Raw genomic sequence first — 21,349 nt, forward strand, 5'->3', positions numbered from 1 at the left:
GATTGCAAATGAGATTTTGCTTTTAAACAACAGTTCAATGACCAAAAAAAAATATTTAAAAAAGTTTTCAGTTGTAATCCTTTCTAGCTCAAAAGATTCATCCACACCTCCATGCAGATTCGAAAAAAAATCAATATGCATTTATGATTACCGGAACTAATAAATATTAGAATCTCTCTCTCTATGTATATATACACACACACACATAGTCTAAATGTATAGTAGTAAAGAATATTTTATTTTACTTCTTCACAAAACATTTGATCTTACAGCTCTCCTAAACAGCAAGCAACTTGCTACAAGAACAAAAAGCTAAGAAAAACGGTGGGTTGGACCTTGATGTCAGCAAGCTTAATGACTAGGACCACAGTGATTGGCTGATAGAGGATGGGTCTCTGTCAGTCATTTAATCATATAAATATTATAGAATGAGTTCTCATGCTGACAGTTTAAATAAAGAACCCATGTAACACCCCTCCTGCTATCACCTCACTGGCTCCCAGTTGCCGTCTGCATCAAGTTTAAATCGCTGACACCGGCTTTCAGAACGGTAACAGCGATTTCGACTGTTTACATTAACTCAGTGCTCCAGGTCTACACCCCCTCCAGTCATCTTTGGTCTGAAAATGAGCGACACCTGGTCATTCCATCGCAGCGGGGAACCAAACCACTTGCAAAAACCTTAACTTATTCAGTTCCCCTTTGGTGGAATGAACTACCAGCCTCCATCCGAACGGCAGCATCCTTCACAACTTTCAAAAAACAGCTCAAAATTTACCTATTCCGCATTTATTTGACTAACCAATAACTCTGTATGTCTGTCTTTCAAAAACAAGAGTGTTCACTCTCTCCTTTGCTTACTCCAGCTTTAATCCTCAGTAGCATGGCTTTGTAAACTAACCGTACTGTTTAGCCTGTAGACAAAATGTTTATGTGCTCTCTTACTTGTAAATCACTTTCTATAAAAGCATGTGCCAAATGAATCAATGTAAATGTATTCAAATTAAGATTATAAAATAAAAAGTTACTCATTCAACAAGTGAAGAGTTTATTTGCAAAAACATAAAGTTTTTATTGTACTACAGAAGCATAATCACTTGATTTTTGTGCTCTGTTGAACACAAAAGAAGTAATTTTGAAGAATGTAGGACAGCACACATTTCTGGGGCACTTTTAACTACCCTTGTTTTTTGCCTACGTTAATGGGTGTTTGTTTGCATATAAGCATTCTTCCAAATATCTTTCTCTGTCTTCATCGGAACAATGAATTTAATTTGGAACAACTCGTTTTAATTTGTCCATTTAACCATTTAATTGGTCTGTCTAACATATCGGTATATAATTACAAAAATGTTACGGGATTTACTGTAGCCCGAATTGTGGCTTTGCTTTAAAACTAAGGCTTCAAAAGCAATGCAACCAACCAGGGACATCCCTCTCCTTATGCATATCCCTCTCTCTGTCAAACATTCACAAACACTGAAGATAAATAGATTTTAAAAATGAAAATGATTATGCATCCCAGATGAGGACTGAACCCCCTCTCTTTTATTCATACGGGGCATTGTCAGAGGTAGACAGGCACTATTGTGAGTATCTGGCAGTCACTTGGGAAACTAAAGAGAACAAAGAGAGCAGAGACGGACAGAAGCCATTACTCAAACTGGTGCTAAATGAACTAAAGCTTATTTCAAAAGAAAGCCTTACAGATTTACAACCTCCATCATTGAAGCAAACTCGAGCTTTCAAAATCCAACACGGCACACATCAACAACTAAGAAAGAGGAGCGAAACCAATCATTACCATAAGAGTCTCTAACTAATGATTTAGGGGGGTTTATTGTCTCTGTATACTCAAAACTGTGAATTATTAGGTTTATTTCTGTGAGAAAACAATGTGTTCTTTAAAAGCCAATAGCAATGCTTTCCAATTAAAAGTTGATTCTCTGAAATACTGATCAATCACATTCACAACACTCATATTTGTTTGCTGACTATTTATTTATGCAACTGGTAAAGGTTTAAAGTACATTTGAGTTATGCATTTTATCACTGTTCTCTGAAATACACATTGCCTTGGCATTGCCATGCTCTACCAGCAGGTACATAAATTTCTACCAGCAAGTACATTTCTTTACACTGTACTGTACTTGTATATGTGTAATGACAATAAAGTTGAATCTAATCTAATCTAATACAGAACCCGAGAAAACAAGAGTTGGTCAGGCTCTTCGATCACTCAGAACAGGATCATATTTTGGTAATAATTTTTTATATACAGAAGATAGGATCGAACATTTGAGAACTCCTAACATGTGTTGATAGAACGTTTTGTTGTTTCACTCCGTGGACGGTGTTGCTTCCTGTCTGGACCAGTTAAACAAGACTGTCGTTTAAGATTGTAAAACAGTTGAAAGTGTCATAAAGCATCATAAGGTAGAGCTCAGTAAAGAGAACACAAACACTGTAAAGTCTGAGTGCCTTCAAAAAGCTTTGCCTGTGATCATCAAGGGTCATTGTGGCATTTTACCTGTGGTGATATAAGCACATCTATAAGTCTTGAGTACTGCTTGTGCTATTACGACTTCAGATCAATACTTCAGATTGTGCAGCATGTTGATGCTTCTCCAAGTGATCAGACTCAATATTGTTACCTGTGTATGGCAAAAATGTGACCTGCATCGATCAATATCAAGGGGACAAAATATCATAGACTGTTCAAAAGAGCATGCTTTCTGGTCAGAAACCACCAAATCAGTCTGGCATGAAGCGGCACGTTTTGCCATGGCAAGCCCCACTCAAATGTGTTTGTTCCAAGGTTATTTTAGTTAGGTAAAGTTTAAATTTTGAAAATGTTTCTGTTCATTGAAATCAAATAAAATGGAGACCTAGAAATGATTGGACAAAAAAAACTAGATAAAAAGTTGAAATGTTGCCGCAAAAATAAACTGAAAAAGGTTTAAAGCACTAAAATGTATAATGATAAACAAAAACTAAAATATAAGATTAACCTTATAATGGCAACATGAAAATAAACACATTTATCATAAAAGGACAAAAGCATACGCCAAAATTGCTAAAATTTCAGAAAATAAAAGCTACTTACAAAAAAATCAAACCAAAACTATAATAATAACTATGATTTGTTAACTTAATGTGACATATATCAAAGCAACTTACACTGCATTCAAGCTCTACATTTTATTAGTATGCGTGTTTGCCAGGGAATCAAACCCACAAATTTTACTAACTTAACGCAGAGCCTCCAACTGAGCAACAGGAACTGGAATTGCCCCAACCACCTAAATACAATCTCTGAATCTCTTTAAATGCCTACAGGACTGCAGCGTTGAGGAACAACAGGCCCACTGTTAGACTAAAGCCATTCAGAATCCACAAGGAACCACAAATTCCAAAGTGTGTAAGGTAAAACCTCAAGAGGAAGGTGACAGGTAAGTAGGTGTTCATTGTGGTGTGCAAACTGACAAGAAGTAGATGAGAACATACGGTAAATAATCACAAATGAAAGATTTATAAAATCTCAGATACCAATTACATTTAATAGAGACTTTGATTAAGTTTTCTTGTTTTCCCGAGATGGTTCACATGTCTCTTGTAGAGTTGGCGAAGACACAAAACACAAAGTCAGAGATTCAATTTAGACCTGAACTCAAAACAAGCATTTCTTAAAAATCTTCTAAGGCCAAATTAAGATAGTGATCTATCTGCATTAAAGGGGTCATCTAGAGCGAATACATGTTTTTCGGTGTCTTTGGTGTGCCCATGCATATAATAGACAAATAAAATTAAAGTGTCGGAACAAAAGATGAATTCTATCTAAAAGCGAATGCTCACCCAGACCTGCCTGAAGAGCCTCGTGTAACCACAACCCCACAAATCTACGTCATTTCTAGGTCTGATTTGACTAAGCCCGCCCAAATGTATACACAAGTAAGGTGGGCGTACCTGGCAGTACAATTGCTTTGGAACCTGATGTGATCAAACTCCTGTGATCAAACAAACTTTTATAAAAATCACCTGTCATGATGCAGATATTTTGAAGATATATCAAATTAGCATATGACAGTCAAATTGGACTGTGAAAAAAGTGAAAAAAGGAGCTAAATTGTCAAATGTTTTAGTAATTTGGTGTCCATTTAATGAAAGCAAAAGACAAATATGCGAAAGAATACACCTGATTTTAAAATCACCGCCGTCATGCATCCCGACATGCTCGAAGCTATTTGGTGACCTCGTTTCACCTTCCCTTTTGTTGGAATTCCACAGACGCTGGAATGGCATGTCTCTTCAATTTCTCCATAGCTGTATATTGCCATATTTCTCAATATTTCCTGCTATTGTGATGTATTGCTTATAGGGTTTTGGAACTATTCATACCAACTGAAAATGCATTGCTTTCAAACTACAAATCAGGTTCAGGTGTACCTTCTACAAAACAAACTGTTGAATTATAGACCGTGTGTGTGTCACACCAGCACAACTTCATTCAGCATGACTAGACATGCCATAATTACGTTGTTATTTTGGGTCTTCTACTAGGCAGGCAAGACAGGATCTTCTTCCTGATGAATCAGTGTTTTGGAAGGCAGTAATGTGTCATAGATTCCAATATCAATGCTTCAAAAGCACACTCAATTTACACAGCACGTGAAGAGCACTAAATGAAGATAAATAACGGTCAACGTGATATGTTTACACTAAATGCTACATAATATAACACAATCAACATTTAAATCGTGTCTACGTGATTCGTTTTAGTGGACGTGTTAAGTTGACACACATGTCCTGGCAGAGTAACCACAGGTGTAGTTCATCACATAAGCCATGCACGTGCTACACCCAGAAAGTGTCCAGTTTGTTACACTATTGTCTGATCATTTAAACGTTAATTGTTCATCGGTAATCTTCCTTATACGCGTAACATCCTTTTTAAAGTGCGGATAATTGTTTACAAAATACTTCCACGTGTCGCGCGCTGAAGCCAAACTAAAATATATTCGCCACAAAAAAGTTGTTTTTATAATAAATAATTTGACAAGCTTTACAGTCGTGCGAGCAATTATCTAAATGTTGTATAGAAGCTAAATGTTGTGTCATAAAGATGTCAACGAGTTGGTTAATGAATGAATGAATGAATGAATGAATGTGAGTTCCGAGGCAACTTCTTCGACTTTTATTACAGAAACTGTCAGATGTCGCATATTGTAGGTACACGTGGTTTTCAAATGTTTAAAGAAAACAACTCTTACCTGTGTTTAATCTGGGTCACCAGTCCTCCTAAAGTTTCTCTGTCCTCAAACTGCGCAACTAAATTCCTCTTGGACCCTTGCGGCAATTTTCTGCCCCTCTTCCCACAAACACCTCCCTCATTCTTCATAACGTCAGTCTGCTCCAACAGAAAGTGCGCGCGACTTCATGGGGCGCTGCGCAGACCGCGTGCGCGTGTGTTTGAGACCAATATTAGAAGAGTTTTGAAATAGAAAATGTCTTTTATTATGTTCTCCTGTTTTCATTGTGTTAGTGAGCTGTATTTTTTGTTATTATGACTTAAAGCAAACCAACTGCAGTTTGATTGATATTAATTGGAATGAAAAATAAAAAAGATATCTCATTTTGGAACCAAACTCTTCATTTTTAAAGGGTGCTAATATCAGAAAGGTTTTTTAAAGATTAACCCTTTTAAAATAAAATTTGCATATAATTATTTTGGGTATAAAGACATCATTTCGATATTCTTATTAAAATGTGTTGCATTGTTGTATAATTTCCAAAAGATAAAAAATATCCTTAGTCTTTGTCCTTTTTGTTCAGAATCCGCCGCTCTGTAAGACTGAATGTCATGGCAAAGTGTGCCATTGCCTTTAATGACACTTTTTCTATTGTTTTAAAATTGCAGACTATTTAAATGTGATTGTTTGCTTCTCAAGTATTCATGCAACTCAAAAATGTTGTAGAGTTCATCTATAATTTGATTAGATATAACCCAGTAGGCCTATGTAATCTTCAATTGCTCTGGAATAATTTCTTGGGATTGGACAGCACAGGGAAAGTCTAAAAATAATGAGAGTCTTTGAAATTTCAACTCGCTTTAATATCCTACATGCCTCATTATGTCATATCTGATATCAACTAATGTAAAATGTGATTTTGGTTTTATGTTTCCAACAAAATTCCCAAATTCTAGTATCAAACACACTCTTAGAAATGAAATGTTGTATTTAATTAATAAAGTTATGTCAACTGGTCCCACAAAACTTAGTTGCTTAAATGGAAAAGGTAATATACAATTAATCGTAACATAATGTTTTAAGTAAATCCCTCATAACTTTGTTAATTAAATGGTACATCACACACTTATTTTGAATAAATGTAAATTATTGTCTTGAATTTAATGACTATAGCTTGATCTAAGATGACCTGATTTAGTTCAATTTATTTAACTGAAATAAGCTTTGCTATGTTATCCATTTGTGTTGATTGTACTTAATGATTGGAACTTAGAGCAACTAAGTCTGTAGGTCAAATAAAAACACTAAAATAAAATGAATTGCTCAACATTTTTTATATTATACATTTGTAACATTTATAAGACACTATCTCATTTAACTTCAATAAGATGATATTGAGAAAATAGAACTCAACAGAAATGCAAAACAATTATTGTTACCGCCCACAACCTAACCAAAGGCAACACTTTTCTGAACAAGGGTAACCACCAAACTCAAAAATATAACTAACTCCTTAAAACTTTTAAGATAAATGAACATTAAACACTAACAAGTGTTTCTTTTTACTGAAAAAATTGCACAATATAAAACACTTATTTAAGAAAATAACTCTCAAAATGCAGTGTACGCAAAGCATGCTGGGAAATATAAGTCCTCTGCCCTATTATAACTATTTTATGTTAACACAACACAACTCCTTTATGTTGTCCCAACATGAATAGATTCAGTTATATGACTAAACATAAAACAATCATGTTGTAACCATATTTTCCAAAAGTTGTGTTGATTTAACTTAAGCAAGTTAAGTAAATTGAACAGGCAGCAAAAAAATTTTTTTTGAGTGCACTTCTTAATTTTAAAGGACTATGTATTTGCACAAGGAACATACGTGTTATTTTAGAATTGATTTTTAATTTCAGAAACTGTGTGTTGTGTGTCATGTATAAATTCCAGAGTCTATTGTGTTTACAATGTCCACGTATCACTGTGGCGTAAATCAAAAGTCAATGTCCCAGTCTGAATCATCCACTGGTCCCGAATCTGTTTGGCTTTCTGTAGGGGGAGCAGATCCTCCACTATTTAAAACACCTCCCACCTGCGAAAATATTACAGTTAATTTAGAAAGTTGTAGATATATAATGCATAAATGTGGAAAGTAAAGCCATATTAATATTTAGTTTCACATGCTATTAATCTAAAAGACATGAATTTACATTACTACAACACGATGTGTTTTGTGTACCGTAACTTACATTTGGTATTATTGGTGGAGTCATTGTATTTTTCTGCAGATGGTCCCAGTCAAATCCTTCAAACCAGCTGCGAAACAAAGTAATACATCTATCAAATAATCTGGTACATAGCAATCTCTCATCTAATCCCCAAATCCTTCAATTTCCCTTCTCTCCCTTCTTTTCTGATTTCACAAAAACATTTTTGATTATAAGCAAGTCTTACATGTGTTTGCAGATGTCCTTGACACCATTCCTCTGGCCCAGTCTCTCTGTGGGGTTGTGTCTGAAAATGGGGTGATAGATAATAGCAGACTCAGACACACAAATCCCAATCCACAAATCGAGCACTGCCATTCTCAGATCTGGAGAATGTGTGTGCTGTATCTATTGTACAGTATATAAATCCATATGTTTTTATGAATTACCACATTTTCAGGATTTAAACTAACATCCTGATTTCTTAATAATATAATATATATTATATGACAATCATTTATTGAACATAATTATATCTGTTGACATGGCAACAGTGATTTGCAATCCCGTCCTGAAAACACCGTCCATGTGTTTCACCTGCACAGGCTTTTGATGAGATGAGCTGCAGTCTTGCTGATTGTTTTGGGAAGCTCCACCTCTTCTATTCCCTTTAGGACAGCTTTGAAAACCTTTAGCTGCTCCGAGCCAGAAAACAGAGGACTAAAAATAAATAAATAGATTAATGTGATATCTTCCTTTACAGATTGAGACATTTACAAATAGCATAATAGATGCAGTACAGAATGTGCATAGGTAAAAGTTGTGCATAGAATCTCTTCCTTGACCACAGATAAGGATTTTAACCAGAGCTGGTAGGAACAATTAATGCTCCAATGGATAATTTTGTAGGATCTATTGACAGAAATGCAAAATAATAAACATAACTATTGTCTTCAGAAGTGTATAAAGACCTCACATAATAAAGCGTTATGTTTTATATGACCTTAGAATGAGATATTTCTATCTACATACACCGTGGGTCACCTTGTATGGAATTCACCATGTTGTTTCTACAGCAGCCTATATGGATAAAAGTGTTTTACAGAGAAACGAAAACGACATCTTAGTTCTGTGTCAGCCACCGTAGTGCTTCGAAAGGGATGGGGGATTGATCCATTAGTTGCATTTCACAACCTCACCACTAGATGCCGCTTAATTTCATAAACTGGACTTTTATACCTAGATGTAATAGGATTAAAAAGCTCTCTCCATTAATAGCTTGTTTAAAAGTAGTCATGTCTTACATTGAAAGTAACAGATCAATTATTTAAAATGCGATGTTTCCCAGTGAAGCATTAGCAAAGATGTTGGCCTGCTACCTTGGTTTGTTTATTCTCAAATAAACATATAACATATTAAAAAATATGCATGGTTTTGCATGTGACCTCACCGGCCATTAAGCAGTTCATACAGCAACATCCCTACAGCCCAGAGATCTGCGGACGGACCATGCCCCTTAAGCAGGATAACTTCTGGTGCCTGATAACCCACAGACCCACAGAATGACCAGGCCCTGCGCAACGAACCCAGCTTCTTAGCACAACCAAACCCTGTCTGATGGAAGAAGAGATGAAGTTATCATTAACCATTATAAATCAGGTGGGTTTAACTTTTGCTTTGATCTGTTTGTACTCTTCACCAGTTTAGCATATCCCCGCTGGTCCAGAAGAACATTTTCGGGTTTTAGGTCTCTGTGAATAACGTCTTTGCTATGCAGAACACTAAGAGCTTCCAGCACACATGCCGTGTAAAAGCGAGCAGCAGCTTCATCCAGTAACCCCCTGGAATATAAACACCAGGGTCACGATGGATTACAATGGCATCAGTATAGCATTGAGAAGTTTCAATTCAATAAACCATCACTCAAGGTTTTCTCCAAAGTCTCTGTGTTGCATTTTATCTTTTTATAGTATTTGTGGTAACTAAATATATTTTAAAGTCAGCCTGAAATCCAGCACTCAGAACTTCTTTACTTTCTTTATATGTTTCTGGTCCAATTGTGTATACTTTATCCTCAAGAAAAACACTAAGCCTTATTTGATATGTAATAACTTTGCTTCACTATGAAACAGTCAGCTCAATTGAAAAAAAATTCAGCTTCTAGGTTAGCATTTTGGTTCCCATCAAGAGCGGAGGCTTAAATAAATGTAGCTCTGGCTCCCTCCAGGAATCTAACACCTCCTTTCTCACTTAAATAAATCCAGGATGGATCAAATGAAACCCCATTTAAGAGTTTTTGTTGAATATACATGTTTCTACAGCCCCTCTGAAACCTTATATCTCAATATTTTGGGATTTTTATTTTTTGCCATAAATCATTACTATTAGTCACCCTTTATGTTTGTCACTGGGTTTTGCAAATATCTAACCAATTATGAAGTGTTTGTCGACTTTGAGTGTATAGTCTTTTTCCATTTCCTGAAAAACAGTGAATTTGAACATCCAAGGTTTCGGAAGCAAAGTGACAATAAACTAAATACACGTACTTGAATATTGGAACCTTATTTTTAAGTGTTACATTCAAGTGATTTACATACTGGATGCTTTGCCAATCTGTTCAATTGACTCATTATAAAAACAGTTCAATAAAACTCTTCACTTCAATATCAGTGCATGTACCTCTCTCTCAGTAAATTCCACAGATCTCCTCCTTCACAAGCTTCCATCAACATATAAAGGTATCTTGCATCTTTAAAAGTGCAGTGCAACCTGAAAAAATACATATATTAACAAACGAATAGAGAACAACAAAGTTTTACGTACATACCTCAAATTACATTTACTATTACTGATCTGATTTAATCTGTATGAAGCTCTGACCTTACTATGAATGGACTTTGGAGATCCATCAGAATGTGTTTCTCTGCAAAGATCCTTACTTTTTGGCCTGGGCTTCGTACTGCCTGCTTTCTTATGGCTTTCAATGCAAATTTGCGTCTGGAGTCATTCTTGAAATGGACCTTGTGACAAAGAAAATCTAAATAATTTTTTTACCAAAATAAAACTATTTCATGCCATTTGGCAATTAACAAAACTCTCTGATTTAAAATAAACGTAAAACTGACTGATTTTGCCCTTCATTAAAGACCCTGAATAGCAATATTTTTTTATTTTAAAATATTAAGCTCACCAGCTGAGTGTGACCATACTGTCCTTCGCCCAGGGTATACAGCGCCTGAAAACTACTACGAGACATTTCACCAAATTCAGACCCATTTTCCTTTGCCCTGTTTAAAATAAACAGATTACAACAGGAGTTACCAATCCTGCTCCTGAAAGGCAAATGTCATGGAGAGTATAATTCAAACATAACGCACCTATCTTTACATGTAATTCAGGATTATTCGGACACTATACCTACTTTGATTGGGTTTTGCTGCTCTGATTTGTTCTGACATCACTGAAGCTTGATATCTTTTGGAAAAGCCTGGATATAGATGGTGAAATATAGTCACTGATTGTTTTACGTAGTTGCTGTTATTCTGTTTCCATGGCATTAATTTCAATTTTCCACTTAGAGCTCATACTTACTCTCTGTCTATGACCAGACATGTCACATCACCTGCGGCAACCACACTCATCGACCTTTCATCATCCCTGGAGAGCACACAACAGGTCAGAGATTGTTACATGATACCTAATGACTTCAAAGCTTCTCATTGAATAAAATATAAAATAACCCCATGTATTTTTTTTTACAATTATTGAAAAAAGACAGCTAATTCACAAGAAAAATGGGGAAAACTATTTATTATATATATATTATATCCTGTAATTTTACATTTTTCATTATATTTCTGGCCCTGCAGCTGCCAGAAAATTTCTGTTTTTTTAACATGTTTTTAGTTTTTGCACTTTATTTTTGAAAAACGGTAAAAAATGTATTATTACAGGAAAAGACATCTAATTTACAAGACAAACAATTTATTATATATCCATATATCATGTAATTTTATTTACATTGCTCCACCAGTTTTTTAACATATTTTTTTATAGTGTAGACCCGTGATCGGGCTGGCAATTAGACAGTAAAGGAAAAATCTCGGGAGGCAAGCCTGATTTTTGACGACTTAATTTGGCCTCTTTAGTTTAGAATTTTTGGTGTATTTTGTTTTGAAACAATTTTAGATTTATTTACATCAAATTTCAGCCATTTTTTGATAGTTGGTAGCCTCGTATATAAATGAAATGCAATAAATACACCTCTCACATGATATATGCTACAAACCTTCTGCACAGTAATTAATAATTCTTTGTTACTATAAAAATAATTAATATTTCCAAATATGCCATGATCATTCGTCTTACACTTAAAATCAGAATTGGTGAAAAACTGCCAACACGCTCTTCCATGAAATAAAAGGGTGTCACCCTCTGCTGGTGAGGATTATATCTTACCCTTGTGGAGGTCTCTCTCCAAAACAATCTCCTCTGCTGAAAACAGACACTAACACATTGTCCTCATTGCCGGATTGTTTCTCTAAAACTTTCACCTGTGAAAAAAGCAATTTATTGTTCCAGAATAGATTTCTTCTTACTTTATTCACATACTTTCTGTTGGATTATATAGATACCCCCGAGACAGACAGATCGATCAGTCTCACCTGGCCATGACTAACAATGAAGAGGGTATCTCCTGGACCACCATTTCGAATTATAAAATCACCTTCACTGTATTGAGACTTATAGGAGGACGAGTGTGTGTACATATAGAGAGAGAAGAATGGTTGCATAAACATGGTATTCTGAAAAAATTTGCTTTGATGTTAATGCTTTAACCACTGTTAAAAAAATAAAAGGTTACCAGTTTATTTGTCACATATCTATCTAGAGTGACGATGAAATGTGAACAGCGTTGCTATGTCATACAAACCACCTCCAGAGCATCAGACACTTTCATAATAACATCCTCTGGTAACACACAGAACAGTGAAACACTAAGAAATGCACAAACATATGAGTGTTAGTAAGCCTGAGGAGAGAAGCAAACCGTTTCATTTATTGAGCTCTTATTTTATAATGGAGAATAACATTTAATAAAACATTAATTGTCATTACATTTTAATAACTTGAAAAATACATATGCTTTTCTAGGGCATTTTGAATCTGACATTTAGGCTGTTTGATCACATGGTTTACACATCTATATCATCAAGCTCGGTTATTCAACTCTTTAATAACTCTTTATGTATGTATAAAATATTTCTATACATACAGTATATAGTCTTTGTCTGTATATGTAAAAATCTTAATTATTGCATTAACCTGCGCAGGAACTGCAGGGACTGGGTGATTTTGATCAGGCTGCTTCTCATCATGATCTTCTGAAACATCTGACCCTCTATCCCCCATAACCTGCTGTTCATAAGAGCTGAAAGAGAAAAAGCGAGGGAAAATGCTGGATTGATGTGTCGTTTTTTGGGGGTATTGGAGATACGTGAGTTTTTGATTGTGGCTTTGAAGCTCGTAAAAAATGGAAGAAAGAAAAAGATCAAAGATTGAGACAGTTTTCTAGACGGGTTGGTAATGCACTGTAAAAAAGCGTACGGCCACTAGAGATGAGAAGACACGAATGGCATCTTTACATTATTCCTGACTCTAAAAATGTCTCTGGAGAACTAAATAGACACAAATTAGTCATTTTTGAATGAGTGAATTGTATAGAGCTATACAATAACTGTTGATGTCATATAGGCCCATGCTGCAGCTCAGATCTTGGATATTGTAGTTCACAATTACACGTAATCTTCAACATTTTCTAAATGACACAGAGAATAGCTAAAAATATTTCTCTCGACTCCCAACTCTCCCTGTCTCACGCCATGAGACCCTTTTGAATTAATGATGACACAGATTCATTAACTCTGTCATCTTTGAGGAAAGAAATCCTGACGTGTGTCTTCTCTATGTAGTACATCTCTCTCATTTCCTTTTATCTCCTGTATCTCTCAGGATTCTAGATGAATAATTAAGACCAAATGTGCAGCCCAAATGTCATGACATAACACAAACAACCAATCTGATCCTATTTTCTATTTACATTTCGGAGCATAATTTACTCACCCCCATGTCATCCAAGATGTTTCTGTTTATTTTCTTTAGTCGAAAATAAATTGAGGTTTTTTGATAAAAAAAATATAGTGGACTTCAATGTACTCCAAATGGTTGAAGGTCAAAATTACAGTTTCAGTGTAGCTTCAAAGGGCTTCTAATGATACCAGACGATGAATAAAGGTCTTATCTAGTGAAATGATTGGTTATTTTCTAAAACATAAATAAAAATTGCTCTGTTCTGCGATGCGTATTCCTGACTTCATGTAATACGTAATTACGTTGAAACTTGCATGTTCAACTTATAAACACTGACTCCGTCCTTATCAAGAGTGACCTTTTCAACGTATTTACCTATTTTGTGAAGTCATGAAAGCGTTTCGCAGAACAGAGAAAGGCGAGCTGTGTTTATAAAGCATATAAATTAAATATATTTTTAAATGACCGATAGTCTCGCTAGATAAGACACTTATTCATCGTCTAGTATCATTTAAAGCCCTTTGAAGCTGCACTGAAACTGTCATTTTGACCTTCAACCAGAGTCCATTGACGTCCGTTAAGTGGAGAAAAAGTGTTTTCATACAAAAACGTAATTTCTTTTCGACTAAAGAAACAAATACATAAACATCTTGTATGACATGGGGGTGAGTAAATTATCATGAACATATATTTTGAAAGTGAACTATTCCTTTAAGGCAACATCGTCTTTTAGGATGATTTTAAAGCATTTCCTCCGTAAACACAGAAAATCTTGAAAACCGAGCAGAATTGCATGAAATGCGAAGCATTTGCAATGTGAAAAAAGTATTACACACAGACACACACACATTTGTGTGATATTTTATGTCAATTTCATAATTCATTATTTGTCTACTGGGTTTAATTAGGGGTCAATTCATTTCAGTTTAAGGCTACTGGTTTTGATACGCATTATTTCTTAATATAACTGTGCAAAATCATTGTAGTCACCATTTCAACAGCAATTATAGATTTGTATGTGATGCAGTTTTTTTACCTTGTGTGTAGCATCATATTTCCATGACTTCGAAAGAAATCACAAAGCACACATATTGAAATGCTGTATTTAAAACAAATTTGAACTACAAACAAAACAGCAAGTAGGAAATGTGTTCATCTTTTAAAAAGATTTTCAGAGGACATCGCAGGAGGAAGAAACAATCAGGAAAGAGATCGAACAACAAAAGGGACAACGTAAAAAAGTAAGCAATTTCAGCTTGTCACTGAATGAAACTAAGAAAAGTGGTCAGGAAAGGTTGAACAGAGGGTTGAAATAAAATGGGCAAGAGGTGAGGAAGAGAGATTGAGCAAAGAAAAGAGAAATACGGGAATTGGAAAAGGATATTGACTGCGAGATGAAAACAGATGATAATCAAGGCAGACATTGTCCGCAGAAGAAAAGAAAAAGATGCTAAAATCAGATGACTTGACGGGAGCCTTTCTTTTCTTTTTTATCCATCTTTTCAGCCCATTCACTTTTTCGAATCATTTTTTCTATTCTATTTCCAGGCCATCTATTAAAATTAATAGGTCAAGCCAATGTCCAAAGGAGACTATGAAAGGACTCGAGGGAAAGAAATAAAGAGAGAAGGACGTAAATCAAAGTCTGATATGTGTGATACACGTGAGAATTAATATGAATTGATCTGACAAGACATCTTCAAAAAGATGTAAGGTGTTGCGAAGATGTTGTAAAGGTCTTCCTTTTATTTCATAAAGGTTTTTCCAAAGGCGTTACAGTACAGTCTCCTGTTTTATCTACAATGTATATTCTCCTGTAAAGACAGTTTTTAGTCTCAAATTTTATTTATACTGAAAAAAGAAACCTATATGATATGTGTGTTGTGTTTGTATATGTGAGAATCCAGAAGTATGTCAGTACCTGTGACAGTTGTGGAGCAGGTGTGTTTATGAATGAGAGCCAGTTCTTCAAACATCCCCCTTGGCTCAATAATTTGCAGCTTCTGGCCGGCCCTGGACACCTCCAGTTTTCCCTCTGCATTAACACACAAACACAGACAGACACACAAACATCATCATCTACGCCCTTCAAGGTTGCTCAAACTGACAGGTGCTGAGTGGCAGCGTGACTGGCACATAGAAAGATGATCTGACCCATCGCAAATTAGGCACGAAGATGCCGTCAGAGATGATGAGACAAATATTGGCCTTTCCTCTAACAAATCACAGCTGGGGATTAGCACTGCTCATGGACGCTGTTGACAAACGCTTTAATGATGGTAATAGATCATTCTGCTGCCTATTCTCCTTCTTCATTTCGCAATAGTACAAGCTGGGTATTTAGACAAGCACTGACATTTTAGAAACTAATTTCAGCTTAGGGGATAAGCGTGAGTGTTTTCTCTCGCTCTCGTTCCATCTTTTCAGAAGCAGGTCAGCCACACGTTTCTCTCGCTGCCTGCCTGCTCCTGCAATCGCTATGGGAGGTGCATACTAATACTAATGTACTTCTTCACCAGAATGAAAATACCTTTAAGACCAATATATAGTTAGACAAGATTTCTTGCACTTAACTGCAATCGTCTTTATTATCATTTCTTATACCTTCTACCAGGGCAGTTGAAGCAAACAGGCTGTTCTAATTCTTGTGCCTTTTAAAAGCTCATTAAATTGTCAAACACAGTTTTCTGTTTTGTGTTGACAAACGTCTTATTGAAGTGGTAGAAAGCCTTCTGTTCCAATAATTCCACAATTCATTCAACAATGAAAATCCTGTTTTCTGCAATATGCAGATAACAACATGTAGCTATATGTAGTTGCCAGTTTTGATGTTCTTCTGGAGCAGAGAAGTAGAGTGAAGTTTATTTTTGACAAAGTTTATAATACCAATGGTTTATTAAACATTTGCTTGCATTGTTTTGTGAGTGCACACATCACAATGTGACCGGCTACAGGCAATCTGAAAAGGCTGGCAGTGACGGATAGGGCTGTGCAAACTTTGCTGGACCCGACTGCAAACCCATGAGTAAACATTGATCCTCACTTCACATGCAAAGAATAACTTACAATCAAATCAAGTCTCATGAAATACCACGGGTCAATAAAAAAGTTAATAGATAGAAATAACAAGCTCAACAACTCACTGCAAACTGCATGAAATATTTAAGAACCACAAAAAAGTATTTTATATATATATCTAAAGGTGTGATATCTACTTAAAAATGACTGACTGGGTAATATAATAAGTCATAAAACTGATCTCTAAATATTCAGACATGCATACAAATGACAATTTTTACACTGAAGTACTGTAAGAAAAGTGTATTTCTTCCATTTTATCTTTATGTCATTTCTTACCTTCAACTATATATGCCTGGGATCCTTCATCGCCTTCCTTTCTAACATACACACCCTGTTTGAGCGTGATGGGATAGGCAGAATCCACCAAACACAATATCTGATCCCTGTCTAGATACGTCATACACTCGTTCTCCGCAAGAGCTGCTTCTAACAGCTTCTGTGACCTATGAAGAAGAATACAAGATAAGACACTGGTGGCGACAATCAAAAAAATTCAAAGAAAGTGTTTTTACTCTTGGGTTTTGCTATAGCTGATTGGTGGGTTTTGTAGGACTTCTTCTCGCTCCATGTTAATGGGTTCTGTTACCAGGGCTCGTCTCCTCTCTCTTACAGATGAAGCACGCTGTTGACCTAAATGCAATGGGTATAAAATTGGTGCAAAAATCACATAAAAAATATAACTGTATTATATATATATCTAATATGTGCTTGACTGAATATTATAATTATGAGAAGGAGAACAAATAAGACTCAAAATGGCAGAGGGTAAGATTTACAAAATACAATAAATCATTGAAATTACGTTTAAGAAAAATGGCTCTCACCTGAGACGGAGAGGCGCAGACGGTCGAGCTCCCCCTGCAGGCGGCGGATGAGATCGTCTTTAGCGTCCAGCTCAAGCTCTAGCTCGTCTATGAGAGCATCTCTTTGCCGTAACTCCTCTATCTTCAACTGCAAGGCGAACTGAAGATCTCGGAGTGTACCCATAAGTCCTGTGTAAGAAGAAACTGAACAAGGAGTCTTCATCTCCTCAGACGGACTATAGACACACTGTATAAAGGCAACTCAACATGAACTGAAGTCTGTTGCATACAGTCCATTTGCGCAATAGGACAACTCATTTATCATTTAAACAATTAAACAGTCATTTATTATAATACAAGATGCAAGGATGTACTATTGAAAAGACGTTTACCTGTATGACACGGTCAAAAAACATGGGAATTCAGGCAAAGCGGACTGATGGAGCGGATCGGGTTCTGGAATAATACTGAATGGATCCAGACTACGAATGTTTGAACCATGTCTCCACCGCACGGGCTGGAATCTGTTTGGGTGAGAGAAGGAGAGAGAGAGAGAGAGAGAGAGAGAGAGAGAGAGAGAGAGAGAGAGAGGCTGTGTGTGTTAGTGAATGTATCAAATACAAAAAATATATATTTAAGGTCTATTCATTCAATTCACACAATAAAGAATTTAATTAATTGTTCTTACGAAGCAAAATAACTCCTCTCACAAAACACGTTTATACGGAAATTTGAGGAATAAAGATACCGTGTGTGATAACGTGTGTGACATGCAGTGGCGGTTTTAGGCACGGGCGAACCGGGCAGCCGCCCGGGGCGCCAAATTTTCACGACACGTGGGGGGCGGCACAAGCACTTGAAAAAGAAAAATAATCCGCGCCGCAAAGCAGGTTTCTATTATGTATAATATAACTGTCTGTGTGGGGAATTGGCAAATCGCCGCCCCTGCTTGCTGAGAAGCGCAGAAGCTGTGTGAAAACTGTAAAGGGGAGGGGCTGATCCCCTGATGGACAGTTCACCTCTCCCAAATGGAGCGGACAAGGAGGGGGGCCCATTTAGTGGGCTAAAATCAGTCACACCTTGACTTTCTTCTAAATAACGCACATTTCATTCATAATTTTAAAGCACAGGCCTATTTTTCCACGTTTTTTTTCTGCATTGTGTGTGAAATGGCTAATAAAAAAAGTTAATCCAAAACGATTATGTGGAGGTGAAGTGGTTTAGTCTTGATTGTCGAGTGCCAGATAAACATGAAAGCGATGGAGAGAAAAAGGTTTAAGCCGTCAGGTGCCCAATATAAGAAAAAATCAAAGTAGAAGCGGAGAAAGGAGCAAAAGATAAAGGTATGTAACTACGTTCTCTCTGTATGATTACGGTGACGTTATCCATCATCAATGAAGGGCTAATGTTAATGGGTGGTAACGTTAACTCTTACGTTTGTTAGCCTTCTTGCTATGATGCTTATACAACAATAATTCGGTCTTAACTCAACAAACACGAGATCTAATTTCACCATAAGATTGTGCTTTGCAACAAAACTGTTACAAGTAAAGTTATTATTTATTTCCATCATTGGGGTTAATGTTGGGCCCTGTAATTAGCCAACGAAATTAACATATGTCTGGATGTGTTCAAAGGCAAACATTTGCTATAACTCTGTTGCGTGACAAAGAATATAATTTGAGGCAGTAACCAAGGAGCTAATTGTTCCTCCCTTAGATTAGATTAATAAAGCGTCTAATGAGTCATGACAGACATTTGGCATGTAAGGGCATGTTTATTTAAATTTGCAATTCATAAGAGTTATACTGTAGCCTACTGTCTTTTGATGTCAATTTCAATTGCAAATTCATGGGCACTTCTAAAGTATTTTGGAGAATCCTCTGTCACTGGTCAGCCATCAAAAACCATCAGCCTCCTTGAATTTTATCACTTTTATGCATGATAAGGATCTATCAGAGATCTACCCCAACTTTTGGACTGCTCTCAGGATTACACTTACTCTGCCAGTCACTGTGGCTCAAGCAGAGAGGAGCTTTTCAAAAGTTGATCAAGTCATACCTGAGGTCAACCATGTCTCAAGAACAGCTCACTGGCCTTCCTATCATCAGTATCAATAACTCAATAGGGGGCAGATTTCGTATGATGACATTATTGATGATTTTGCATTAAGGAAGGCCAGAAAGGTCAGGTTTTAGTTTGTGTTTTCTGTTCTTAGTGCAATAGTGTAATAATTAGATTTGCTTTTGTGTGATGAAGGATTTGTGCTATTTAGAATATTTTTTCTATATTTTATTTGTATATTATTCTTAATATTTTAATGTTGTTGTTCTCTGGTCGTGTTACATCATGATACATATGTACATCATGTACATATGTTGCAACATTTATGTACATAGAGTATATTTAAGTTCTGATAACTTATACTGATTTGTGCAGAATTGTGTTTTTAAAATGTTCTGTTGAAGGATTTGTGCAATTGAGAAATATAAGGTTCGTCTTACACTTATATAGTTATGGTAAAACATGGCTTTTTTTCTCTCGGATGGGTGGGAGTAGATGGGGGGGCACCCAGAGCGGATCTCGCCCGGGGAGTGATTCAATGTAGAACCGCCACTGGTGACATGTATTTATCAACAAACCATCACTTAACAATCAGGGGCCCGTTTCAGAAAGCAGGGTAAGTGCAAACTCAGAGTAAGTCAACCCCAGAAAACGGAATACTCAGGGTTTTTGGTTTCAGAACGCGAGGTATGTCAAACCCGCGACCGCGGAGTAAGTCAAGCCCATTTCAGAAATCGAGGTATCTTATACTCCGGGTGAGTAACCAGAGTAACCTACTCCGTGAACCTAACCTGGTCGGGAGCAGGTTTTATTCCGCAAACGCAGGGTTTGTTACAATCTCCGCCCCCTTTTCGAAGCGCGAGCGGGTTGAAATGACATACGTCATATGTTTATTGATTAGAGTTCCTAATCGCGCTCTATTTAGTCACACAGAACTTAAAATAGCATGTTCGTTTATTCATGAACCCATAGATGAGGAAGCTGCATTAATTCGCACAGAATTATATTTATGTCGGGAGAGAATTCTGAGGCCCCGTTTGGACGTTTTATCTTAACTTTTAAGGCCAGTTTAAGAAGTATATTTAACATTTCCCAATCAGTCATCCTACTAGCAAGACTATTTTATTTCTTTAAACTTTCCTGAATGAATGATGTTATTGTATTTCTACCACGGCGTTTTAGTGCCACGTTAAAAATAACATAAATTCAAGATTACGAGAATAAAGTCAAAATGTTACGAGAATAAACTCGTCGTAATACGTATTTTATTTTCGTGAAAGTTGTAGTTTAAGAGTTTAAATTATGTTTAAGTACGTCATCTGAATCAGTGAGTTAATTCGTAGTTCATGTCAGATTTTGACATTTCGACTTTATTCTCGTAACATTTCGACTTTATTCTCGTAACATTTCGACTTTATTCTCGTAACATTTCGACTTTATTCTCGAAATCTTTTTTTTTACGACGCCGTCGTATATTTCATATTCAGCTGCTGCCAAGATCTTTTTATTGCAGAAGGATTTCACCTACATGAGAGCAAGAGAGTTAAATATAATTTACATTTTCACAGTTTCAACAAAATAAATATAAAAGTGATTGACATATAAACTTGCGCATTAACACGTGAAGCACTTTTCTCCCGCGCCAACTCTCTTTCTTTTGCTGCTGCGGCTGTGTTGCTCTTTTTTTCTTAATATTCACCTTACGCTTGTAACAGTACCTTCAATTCGATTGGCGAGAAATGAACAGAGCGCTTTTTGTCACGTGCCGTTGCCATGGTGAATCGTGCTATCTTCACTCAATTGATAATGGCTTTTTATCGCCATGCTGAACGCGCGTAACCTAGAGTGAACT

The 21,349-nt window shown here is 36.2% G+C and overlaps 2 protein-coding genes across 5 annotated transcripts in view; both read right to left on the reverse strand.

The window, feature by feature from the left end:
• acsl2 (acyl-CoA synthetase long chain family member 2) overlaps nt 1-5,376 on the reverse strand; it is a 32,721-nt gene extending 27,345 nt beyond the window's left edge. The window contains exon 1 of the mRNA XM_056772484.1: nt 5,271-5,376. The gene's annotated coding sequence lies outside the window, so the exon portion shown is untranslated. The remainder of the gene's footprint in view (nt 1-5,270) is intronic.
• A 1,237-nt stretch (nt 5,377-6,613) lies between these two features.
• prkg1l (protein kinase cGMP-dependent 1, like) lies at nt 6,614-21,128 on the reverse strand. 4 transcript variants are annotated; one of them, XM_056729997.1, is made up of 21 exons: nt 18,182-21,128; nt 17,826-17,957; nt 17,455-17,622; nt 17,143-17,260; nt 16,907-17,073; nt 15,471-15,584; nt 12,785-12,890; nt 12,393-12,456; nt 12,124-12,201; nt 11,918-12,012; nt 11,051-11,116; nt 10,881-10,946; nt 10,650-10,746; nt 10,340-10,479; nt 10,139-10,228; nt 9,159-9,300; nt 8,910-9,073; nt 8,057-8,179; nt 7,707-7,766; nt 7,502-7,568; nt 6,614-7,344 (listed from the first exon to the last, which is right to left on the reverse strand). In XM_056729997.1, the coding sequence occupies exons 3-21, from the start codon at nt 17,615-17,617 to the stop codon at nt 7,246-7,248; spliced, it is 2,019 nt and encodes a 672-aa protein (XP_056585975.1). In that variant the 5' UTR covers nt 17,618-17,622; nt 17,826-17,957; nt 18,182-21,128; the 3' UTR covers nt 6,614-7,245. The 4 variants fall into 4 exon arrangements, with proteins under 4 accessions (XP_056585975.1, XP_056585977.1, XP_056585976.1 ...); XM_056729999.1 differs by having other exon boundaries at nt 17,455-17,637; XM_056729998.1 differs by having other exon boundaries at nt 18,122-18,203.
• Nucleotides 21,129-21,349: the final 221 nt, after the last annotated feature.

This window comes from Triplophysa dalaica, chromosome 18, assembly GCF_015846415.1.
Source record: "Triplophysa dalaica isolate WHDGS20190420 chromosome 18, ASM1584641v1, whole genome shotgun sequence".
In the NCBI taxonomy this organism is placed as follows: domain Eukaryota; kingdom Metazoa; phylum Chordata; class Actinopteri; order Cypriniformes; family Nemacheilidae; genus Triplophysa; species Triplophysa dalaica.

What these genes read in the sequence shown, in the direction of transcription:
- prkg1l (XM_056729996.1), bottom strand. Translation starts at nt 17,656, where the DNA reads ATGAAGACTCCTTGTTCAGTTTCTTCTTACACAGGACTTATGGGTACA. An exon ending in GGAGAGAGACCTCCACAAGG is followed by an intron (nt 11,117 to 11,917) that starts GTAAGATATAAT and finishes TGTGCTCTCCAG; the next exon opens with GGATGATGAAAGGTCGATGA. An exon ending in AGCAGCAAAACCCAATCAAA is followed by an intron (nt 10,747 to 10,880) that starts GTAGGTATAGTG and finishes TATTTTAAACAG; the next exon opens with GGCAAAGGAAAATGGGTCTG.